This window comes from Lolium perenne, chromosome 7 (genome assembly GCF_019359855.2).
Source record: "Lolium perenne isolate Kyuss_39 chromosome 7, Kyuss_2.0, whole genome shotgun sequence".
NCBI classification, from domain to species: domain Eukaryota; kingdom Viridiplantae; phylum Streptophyta; class Magnoliopsida; order Poales; family Poaceae; genus Lolium; species Lolium perenne.
The window spans coordinates 9306040-9317091 of NC_067250.2; the positions used below are offsets into that span (position 1 = coordinate 9306040).

An 11052-nucleotide genomic window follows, 5' to 3' on the forward strand; every position below is an offset into this window, starting at 1 on the left:
ATATTACTCCTGATTTTATTAAAAGTGTGTAGGTATGACATCCAGGCAGATGTGTAGCCAGAAACCTTGGTATGTGCACAAGCAGAAAAGCGATTCATCCCAAGCGATTGTAGGCTATATTATACTGTATTATATAATATCCATATCGCTCCACTACAGTGGACTGCAAGCGCCTCGTTCTGGCCAGCAGCTCCGGCGACGGCGGGTTCTTCTTGCTGGGCCTCCTCGCAAATCCATGAGACTTCACCCTCCGGCCGACAGTGCGCCATCCCCATCTTCCCCCCTCGACGAGAGGCATTCCGTGCTCCGACTTCGACCGACGCCCACTGATTGGGGCACCATGTATGTGAGCTTCTTATCCTTTTCTGAAATTCCAGCCCCCAACCGATTCCATCCACATCCACATCCGCCTTGGAAATTCCAGCTCTTCTCTGAAGGTTCCTTCTGCCTCCTCTCTTAATTTCAATCGACACAGGCTCACACACAGCATCATGGGTACATTGATTATTTCCAATCTATCTATCCAATCTGATTGGATCTTATTCTTAGACCAAACAATGGCGCTGCTGGTTGTTCTTTTCCAAGGCGGCTTGTTAATTCCTACAATAATTAGCATATATAAAGCGGTGATACTCGGTCTAACCAAGCGATGTGGGACTATTACAGAAACGAAACATCCAGACCTCGCTGCCTTTGGATTGGACGGGACGGACTGCGGCTTGTGGTCCATTGATATGGATCAGGCCCTACAACCCAGCTATCTGGCCCGGCAAGATCAACAGTTCACGGGAGAAGGGGATCGAGCGGAGGCCTGGGCAAATAAAACCACGAACCGGTACCATGGTAATCAGTGTATTATGTGAATTGGTGGGAGGGCAAAACGGTCCAAAAAAAAGTTGGACGAAAATTTTGGCAGAAACCTTAGCTCCTTTATTATTAGGTATAGATTAGTAGCTAGATAACCCCGTTCTGACTAAAAGCAGGTCACTGCGTCTACACGAGGCAACATTAATTCCGTGCACAACACAGGATGAGGTTGTGTGGATACTCTGGCAGCTCCAAAATTTTACTCTTGATTAAGCTAATTTTTCATTTCATTGTGTTGTGTGAGTCTTTTAGAGGGAGAAAACTTTGTGCGAGTGTTTGAGAGGACAAAACCTTGTTTTGAGTGTGAGCTAGGTGGACATTGATCCTCCTCTACGTGCCTATCCCTGCCTTTTCCTAATTCATTCCGTGTCGCTGACAGGTTGGTCCCACGGATGGTGGGCCCGACGTGTTAGTGAGTTTTTTTTTTTTTTTTTTTTTTTTTGAACAGGGAAGGTCCCGAAGGACACAGGTGCTTCATTAATTCAGAGCGGTGGGATACATATTACAAAGAGGATCCCTAGAAAAGTTGAAAATACAGCCTAGTCCTCGAACTTTTGCAGACAAGACCCTAAAACAGAAACTGAAAGAGCAATCAGGTCCTCCACCGTCGATCTCGTGTTGAAGCTTCGAGTCGTGGCCACCATCTCCATCACCGGGGACGACACCACTTGGGACGGAGCGGCCGAGGAACACCACGCCATAGGAGCTGAAGAACCTCCTCTTTGGCACACCGGCCGGGAGGTTGAAGATGAGTTGACGCCGGCCAAGGATCCGGAGATTAGCCGCATACGCCAGAGCTCGGAGCAGCCACCATTCGGCCATAAAAGTCGACAGCAGAACGGCAGGAGGCCGTTGAAGCGCCGCCGAGGATGTGCTCCCGATTTGAGTAGCAGAACTTCCCCGTTGAAGACCAGATCGACGCAAGCAGAGAAAGAAGCTGCACCCCTCCATTCCTCCATCACCATGATGGTTGAAGAAGACAGAGGCAGCCCCAGAGCCAGCACGATTTGGGCAACAACCACGCTTATTGAAGAAGACCCCGCCAGATCCGCTCCCAGCAGCAAGCCCCCACCATGAAAGCTCACCGGGGAGAGTCGCCAACGGCCGTCCGGTGCCGCGCGTAGACACCAGCACGCCCGGTCTCCATGGCATGAAGCCAAACGCCATACAGGCAAACCAGAGACAAGCCCAAGATCTAATCCTAACCCTAGCACTACTACTAGTATTTACAGCAGCAGCCCGACTACCTATCTCATCCCCGCTCCAGCCGGCAGCGCCGGTGGAGAAGAAGGAGAGAGGAGTCAGACAAGCAGAGACGACTCTCAACGGGGCTGTAGAGAGGAGAGAGAAAGAAAGGGGAAGAACGGAGGTTACCACGTGTTAGTGAGTTGGTTAGGTCAAGTGATCCTCTTCTGAGCTAAGTGGGCTAGCAGAGAGTCCAACCCAGATACAAAGCCTGCTTCCCTCATCGTCGATTGTACCACTCCAACACTAGGCAGGCCCATAAAGCCACGCGCCCGCATCCGATGGGCCCGCATCCGGGCCCATGGTCCTCCCGCAGAGGCCAGATCCAATCCACGACGCGCACGCACGTCCGTCACGTGGACGTGGCGCTCCCGACATCACATCACATCACATCACCCTCCTCCTCCTCCCGTTCCCGTCCGTCTTCCCCTGCCTCCACCCGGACCCGGCGACCCGCCCCGCGATCCGGCGAAGCCCAACCTCCCGCGGAGAGCATCCCGCGACCCGTCCAGCCAGCCAGCCAGCGATGGGGTTCCTGGTGACCTCCGGCATCTTCCTCCTGGCCGGCATCATCGGCTGCCTCTTCTCGCTCCTCTGCTGCAACCGCGGCCCCTCCACCAACCTGTACGTGCTCTCCCCCCTCCCTCCTTGATCCGCCCCCGCTAAATCCCCCTTTGGTTTGATGATTATCCTGTCGGTGCTCGGATCTGGCGTCCCGATTTGACCCAACATCGCCGGATCGTGGTGGCGTGTGTTGGGGATTCTGATCTACGTAGGTTGGTTTACGCCGGTTTACAAGTAGAGGCTTTCCGATTGAGATCCGTGGGTGGGTGGATGCCTCGTCGCCATTGCGTTATCCTCCGCCCGGACATTTTGTCTGGGGCTGGCTTGATCCGCCGGGCGATGATACTGGGCTATATGCTCCGTGAAACGCGCAGCTCTGTGCTGAAATTGCTGTCTGATGCTCGATTGATCACCGCTAGCTGCCTTTGTTGGACGAATTTGGTACAGCATAATCTCGGTTCCTTGGTAACATAACGACTAGTTAGCTGCTCAATTGCAGCTTTTGCAATTTTGTGCATGCCTGCACACATGCCGCCAGTTGAAAGCTAGTTGGTACTGATTCGGTAAAGGCCAGGCCAACGGGCTAAACTGGCACCAACTGGGTAGACAGGCACATACGTACATTTCACCTTTATTGAAATAGCAACAGCTGGTGGTTAAACCTATGGATCTGTAGATTGTCAATGTGCTTCCCTGTAACCATTATAGGTTCTCATCTTATATAAATCTTGAAAGGTTAGTTTCTTGTCGAGGTACAACTACGGCGCAGCAGAGCCTTGGCTCATCTTGTGTAGGTTAAGTTAACTCAAAAATATTTGCCAGGTTTCCATGTAGCGTACAAGCGATTCACCCTAAGTTTAGCTTCTTTATCTCTACTGTTGCATTCTCCACCCTATCTTGGCAACGCATGTCTATGGTTTGTTGCTGGGTGTCAATTTCCTATCATTTGAAATTTTGGTGGATGCAAAGAATGGAAAATCTTGAATTTTCTTGTGTTCCTGGATGCCCCTACTTATGCACTATATATACATCCAGTAACTTTTCGTAACATGGTTAATTAATTTCCTTCACTCTTGTTTTGCAGGTTCCATTTGACTCTGGTTATTACCGCTACAGTTTGTTGTTGGATGATGTAAGTTCTGATCTATTTCCACAACTGCATGCTTGGTTTCTCCTTTCTGCTTAGATTTGGATTGCTTAGGAATGATTACCCCCAACAACTGATTGACGTGCTGCTCCTATAAATTTTTTCATGTTGTTACTATGACATTAATTATGTTGTTCCCAACAACTATCCAACTTGCACGCAACATCATTTGGTATATTTAAATTATATGTTGAATCACACCATGGTGCCATTTTGCATTTGCCTAAAGGTGTTCTTGCAAGGGTAGGATGTCTTTCGGTTGGCCTATGGGAATGCTGATCAATTATTCTAGAATGGCACAATTGCTTTAATTTGTGTTGCCACTGGTTCATATTGCACTCATTTTTTTTTGTTCTGACCATACAATGCCAAATTCACATTTAATTTAGGATAGCCATAAGGTTTATAGTTAAAACTTGTTGAATGCCCGTGCGTTGCCATGGGCCATCAAGATGCAAATATAATGCACGTAATATTCTAACATTTCAAAGGCAGTACGATCCAGCCCAGGAAAAGAGCACATCGATTCATCTAAACCATTATAAAATGATTCTCTATAGAAAAAATAAAAATAAAACCAAGACACAGCAATCTCCATTGTGCAACGACAAACAAGAAATATATAAGTGCATGTTTGACTGAGCTTGACAAGTTAAATGAGTAACTTGTTATTGTCAAAAAAAAGAGTAATTTGGCTTGTTGCAGATTAAATCTCGGCAGGACTTGTTAGCCATGAGTTTCTCGTTTATCTTGCAAGTTTCTAGTTTTATTTCCATCCCTAACTGCATTCTCACGGAATAACCAAGCACATAGTTCCCCCCCCCCCCCCCCCCCTCACTCACCAACCTCTTTAGGAGGTTGCTCTAGCTTTGCTCGATTACATAAGTATGCCAAAATGATAACACAGAAGTTGGGACCATACTTAGAGGTAGCAGAAGTTCTTCCTCCTTGAAGATTCTTTTAATTTTTATTAAGAAATTGGACAGACTCGTCTATACTATATTGTTATGTTAAGAAATAGATCTGAGCGTAGCAAATTTTTCATCGTGCTTAATAAGCCAACCTTTGTATTCATGAGTACATAAGAGAAAAAAATCATTAAGTAACTGCTCCATTTTCCACATTCGACCACCCAACACTACATGTGAGACAAGGATAAACCAAAAGAAATCACCGGAGAGGTTGCCATATTCACATTAAATTTAGGATAGCCATAAGGTTTGTAGTTATAATATCCACAGCAAATTGTGGATGGGCTCTTAGCCCAGTGGTGAGAGCGCAGTGGCGCCTCCCAGGCAGCGCGAGTTCGACCCCCCCCCCCCCCGGGTCGGACATGTGTCACATATCTTCTTAATAAAATGCCACAGGAGTTCCTCCTCCTGCCGGTCTTGTTTTTTTAATAATATCCACAGAAAATAGTTTGATTATTTGAAAGAGGCCATCAACTGATTCTTCCAGGCTCGGTGCACCTAATGAGGAGCTTGTGATAGATTGATCGGTGACCAAGGAACGCAGACCTAGTATTAACCTTGTTGATTGATCTTTCTTTGTCGAACTTGATGTTTTTGTCCTAACTTAAAAGTTTCCCAATCTAAAATGATCATGAAAAAATAGCTACTTATGCATATGGGTCCTAGAATCCTGGTAGCTGTTTCATATTGCCATAAAGCAATATAATGGCTTGAGGGACTAGAAGAGATTAATAATGATAGAAATATCACTTGGATGAACACTTCTGTTGCCATCCTTTCCTAGCTACTGCAGATATTCTACCTGATTTAAATATTCTATTATAGTATTTCCTGCCTATAACCCTTCTGCTGCATGTATCAGCTTGATGTTGGCAGGCTCAAATCCTGCAAGTCTCTATATTTTACTAACAATTACTGAATCTTTCTCTGCAGGTGGGCAATCGTCTATCTTGCGCAGATGAAGCCTCTGATCAACCCCATCCTGAGCGGCGAGTGATCAAGCTAAAGATAATTTAAGATCCAGCCATGATGTATTATTGTTTGGTTGAGAACCTCTATTCATTTTGTGAAACTGAAATAAAGAACCACTGTGAGATTGTGCTACTCTTCCTCGAGGAGGAATGCTGTGATTAGTGTATGCAATTGTATTATATACACAATAATAATGGTTCTATTTATTAATGCCACCCCTTTGTTGTTAGTTGGATCTTGGATCACTCATTGTGTCGCGCCTTGTGATTCTAAATGTACTTGAGGCTCTTTTGAATTGGAACACAAAGTCTGCGTGAAATAGTTTGGTGTTTCAGTGTGAGTCGTGTGTCCTATACAGCTTTACATGACACATGTAGCCCATGAATCAAAGATTGTTTATTCCATCGAACAAATTTAAAACTCATGGGTTGCAACATGCAAATTCTTTTGGCAAATGCCAGTTTTGTGGGCAAATTGTCAAATATAACCGAGATATTGCAACATGAAAAAAAATGTAGTTTTCCAAAAAAAAAGTTTATGAATGCATGCAAATAACAATGGTACGGTGAAAGCCTATTCTTGCATCTCGTCATATTTGTGTGACTGTGGAGTACCCCTGTTTGTCATCATAGACCTACATTTTTTTTAGAGCAACCACATATTTCGTTAATCGAAAATCAAGTTACATGAAGCAACACATGTGAAAATTAAAAGATAAATCGGGATAAAATGATTATCCGGAATTTGCAGATAAAATCCTAAAAGATTGAGAAATACACAACGATCCCTACGATTTTCTGTAACTACCGTAGCCAGCGGCCGCTGCCGAACTCCAACGCCGCTGAGACGGACACATGAAGAGACGCCAAACCTTCACCATTGCAAGATCCGAAAAAACACCATTGCCAACGAGGCTTTGTGAGTCGTTGAACAGGCCGAGGCACATGTTGATGTGGCACATCGACCAGGGGACGTCCCCATGCAGTCTTGAACCAAGATACATCGCCTTTCATCGACGAATTTGGAGAAGACCGACATATTCACCACCTACAGACCAACATCTTTCTTCCAGAAGAACCACCTCGCCCCGGCCGCCAGCGTCGTCGCCAAGAAACTAATCTCGTCAGATGTGAAGGACGGCGAGAAGACCAAGTTGTCGATCTAAAGGACCAATTAGCACATATTGCCATCAACTCCGAGACGCCGCCTAGAAGGTCATCGCCGGTGTGGGAGTAGAGTTGAGGCAGATTTATTAGCATGGACGCCGCTCCCACCACCCCAACAGCGCACCATAGGAAACAAAACCTTACCCTAACTACTATGTTAGAACGGAGGAATGAGATCCCCCTCCCCCATGCCGCCACCGGAGCAGCGAGTAGAGGGAGAGTGGACCAAGACCAACGGCCTGGCCAGACGAGATCGGGAGGAACTACAGCCGCCATCTCTCACGAGAGGAAGAGAGCGGAACGGTTCATTTTTTAGCTGATCATTGGTAATTAGGAGGGGCTAGAGCTAACGATGCTCACATAGACCTTCATATTCGGGTGCTTGCGAAGTGTCATGTTTGTCATCATGGACCCGAGGACATGAGACACCTGCTCTTCATTGTTTGAAAGAGATAATTGCTGAAGCTCTAGGGTGTGATCATTCAGGTTCAGTTGTTCTTGAAGGTCTCCTATGCCAATGAAAACAAAATTCTCCGGTTCTAGGTGAGCTTGGGCTGCAGGAAACAATTGGTGTGGGCCATGGTGTGGGCTGCTGGTATATATGGTGGTAGCCTAGATAGTGTATCAAGGGAGTTCAAATAGCATCAGTGTCGAGCTCAGAGTTTATAATTAACTCATTAACGGCAAATTCTGAAGCAGCAAATCAAAAGGCAACACCAAAAACAATGGTATGGAGTAAGCCAGCGACGGGTTCTATAAACTGAATATTGATGCTTCTTTCTTTACCGATGGGTTAAGAGTTGCGGGAGTTGTGATAAGGAAATCAAACGGGGAGGCGGTTGCTGGTGGTTTTTGTTTGTTGGATCACATCCTCGATGCTACTATGGCTGAACCGACTGCTCTCTTGAAGGGTTTAGAGCTCATGGAGTATTCGGCTGTTCCAAAGTGGTGATATAATCTTATTCTCTAGGATTGACTGAAGCCTGCAATGGGGTTAATGAAGTTCGGAGTCCATACTGAGCTACTATGGTAGAATGTTTCTTGAAGGCTAGTTCTATAGATGGAATTATTGCTTGAGGGATGATAATGGTGGCTCATCAGCTAGCAAAAGTTCGCTAAAGAATGGAAGGAGACTAGGTTGTGAGACGATGATCCTCGTGGCTTCATCCTCCCTATCTAATAAATAAATAAGCGTGAGCATCCTATCCAATACATGATGTAACTCTCCTATCTAATAAATAAATAAACGTCATGTGGCATTTCCTAAAAAAAATTGTTTTGCTATTTCTCAGAAGATTGAGAAATGACTATGTTCACTAAGATTCATGTGTAAGTACAAAGAGATGAAAATCATCAGAAGGTTTATAAATGTTACGTCTAGAAATAAGTTTCTATATAAGTTGATGTGATATCAGCTAGCAAAATTAGCTAAAGAATCGAGGGAGACTAGGTTCTGGGATGATGATCCTCCTGGCTTCATCCTCCCTATATAATAAATAAATAAACGTGAAGTACTAAGATTCATGCTGCCTTTTTCATGACTGTGGCATATTTTGTTTCGTTAAGACACATATTTGTATTTATTGAGCAATTGTTGGTGAAAAAAATGTTCATAACAAAACAAAAGACTTCTCATTTGTTTAAAGAGTTTCGAGTCACACCAAAAGTTGAAATCTGGTGGTGGCTTGCACATGGTCTTGGGCAGCATCCAAAACCCAGCCCAGGCCCAGCCCATTTACTGCCCCCTCCGCTCGTCGTCTCTCTGCCTACTCCGTCACACTCCTCCCCAGATCTCCGCTCAGCTGATCGATCCACCCACCGCCCAGCTCCGGCCGCCGGCGATGGCCATCTACGAGCTTCCCTTCCCCATCCCGCCGTCCGCCCTCCACGTCGCCGCAGCACTCTTGCTCGCCGCCGTCTTGCACTTCCTCCACATCCCCTCTCTCCTCCTCTACGCAGTCCACACCTACATCCACCCCGACGCCGTCCCCTCCACCGGGCCGCGCGTCGCCCTCCGCCCGCCGGGCTCCGCCGCCGGGAAGCGCGGCGCCGCCGCCCCGCCTTCCTCCTTCGACGACGGCTCCAACTCCGCGCAGCTCTACCGCCTGCGCCTCTCCCACACCGCGCTCGCCTCCCGCCCGCACTTCGCCGGCTTCCACCTCGCCCTCCTCCTCCCGCTAGCGCTCCTCCCGCCCGCGCTCCTCCTCCCACCCTCCTCGCTCTCCCCGCTCGCGCCGCTCCTCCCGGTCGCCTTCCTCTTCCTCACGCTCGTCCGCCTCGTCCTGCTCCCTCCCACCTCCACCTCGTCTTCCCCGCGCCCGGCCCACCTCGCGTCCGCGCTCGCCGCGCTCCTCATCACCACGGTGCTGTCCTCCAGCCCCTTCGCCGGCTCCGTCGCCTCCCTCGCGGCGCTCCCGGCCACGCGCTTCGCGCGCGCGTTCTGGCTCGGCACGGACCAGCCCCGCACTGGCCTGGCCGTCCTCGCCTCCTCCGCCCCCGCGCGCCTGCTGCTCCACCTCGCGGTCCTCGTCTCCTCCGGGGCTTCCATTCTGCAGTGCTGCGGGTTCGTGGATGGCCCTGACCTGGAGGCGAAGCTGCTGGCGGCTGCCGCGGGGCTCCAGCTGCTGGCCTCCAGGGGGGCCGTGCAGATGTACCTCAACGAGGCCGTGTTCTGCTGGTACCAGCGCCTGCACGCCAACCGCGCGCCGGACACCGAATACGGCCGTGCCAAGGTGTTCCTGCACAACCACCATCTCTGCGTGGCGGCCACGCAGTTCGTCGTGCCGCCGCTACTCGTGCTCTCGCTGCTGGCGCTGTGGTGGGTGCAAGGGAAGGACTTCTTTGAGGGAGTGGCAGGGCTGGACTGGCTCGTTGGCTGGTCCGTCGCCATGAAGGAGGCGGCATTGCTCGCGGCCCGTTGGGTCGTAGCGGTGTGGTCGGCGGTGACCGTGGGCACACTTGTGTTCTACAAACGTGGATGGACGTTTGTCTTGTGACCAATCAATCATGTTCTTTAGCTCCTTTACTGTGCGATTGGTTCCGATGGACTTGTAACTGAAGGGCCAGATTCTAAGCCGGATTGCCGGAGTTTTGGTAGGGCGGCACAAGTTTTTGGTATGTACCACTACTTTGTTGCGAGAGCAATGTTGGATTGGAGATTTGATCTTTTTTTTTTTTGGCCTGTTATTTACTGGAGAAGCAATGTAAGATCAGTTTTTTTACACTGTTGGGCAGAGATATTTCACAATCAGACACTGACTGGTCAGTCACCCTGTTGTATTCTCACTTGTATCCTCTTTCATAGACACGAGTGAATCATTTCTTTCTCAATTGGAATGAATATGTACATTGTATCATGATATAAAATCATCTGAATGTAAGTGGTTCAGTGTATAATATTGTGCTTCCAGCTGAAGAAAAGAAATTCCTCTTGTGTTTCATCTCAAGTGTGTTGCTCTTGGAACTTACCATGTATTTGATTGACAAATTGCATGCCACATTTTTTCTTCTTCTCTGAGCTAGCTTAGAGGAAGTTTAGATTGAAATTGCCATCTTGATGTAAATCATCAGACTGTTAGATAGTTTATCATGAGCCAAATCTATACATTGGCATGCTTGTATTACATAATATGCCACTGTTCTTTTATTATGTAGTTACTAATTAGTAACCTATTGCAAATCTACATATGCACTAGGCTCTTATATAATTTTAAAAATTAAACATGGCTCTTGCACTTTCCAAGCAGTTGATTGTTGTTCTGTCTGAGTTCTCACTTCCAGTATTCTGATTATAGTAGGAAGTAGTCTGGCTGCAGTTCTCCTTGCACTAACGCATCTACCTTATAAATACAGTTCTTTTGGTAAATATTCCAGCTGCACAACTGCAAGAATTCAGTTTCCGACCTCAGCTTTCTGTTTGTACTGGATGTTGACTACTTCATCCTATACTTTCTGATTGACAAAACTACTTTATAGTGATTAAAGTACTTGCTTATCGTCGCACGGCACGATCCATATGGTATGTATATTTCTGTCTAGATCTTACTCTTTTCTGAATGAACATCACATTTGGTTTTCCATCTCATCATCAAATTGTTTCTTGTTCCCTGTAGTTTAGTGT

At 47.4% G+C, this 11052-nt stretch overlaps 2 protein-coding genes across 2 annotated transcripts; both read left to right on the forward strand.

Moving 5' to 3' along the window:
* Nucleotides 1–2487: 2487 nt before the first annotated feature.
* On the forward strand, nucleotides 2488–5995 carry LOC127311498 (V-type proton ATPase subunit e1). The gene is made up of 3 exons (XM_051341932.1): nucleotides 2488–2736; nucleotides 3761–3808; nucleotides 5728–5995. Exons 1-3 carry the CDS (start codon nucleotides 2639–2641, stop codon nucleotides 5789–5791), a joined length of 210 nt encoding a protein of 69 aa, XP_051197892.1. The 5' UTR covers nucleotides 2488–2638; the 3' UTR covers nucleotides 5792–5995.
* Nucleotides 5996–8654: 2659 nt separating this feature from the next.
* LOC127311497 (uncharacterized) lies at nucleotides 8655–10372 on the forward strand. Its single transcript, XM_051341931.2, has one exon. The coding sequence runs from the start codon at nucleotides 8774–8776 to the stop codon at nucleotides 9926–9928; it is 1155 nt and encodes a 384-aa protein (XP_051197891.1). The 5' UTR covers nucleotides 8655–8773; the 3' UTR covers nucleotides 9929–10372.
* Nucleotides 10373–11052: the final 680 nt, after the last annotated feature.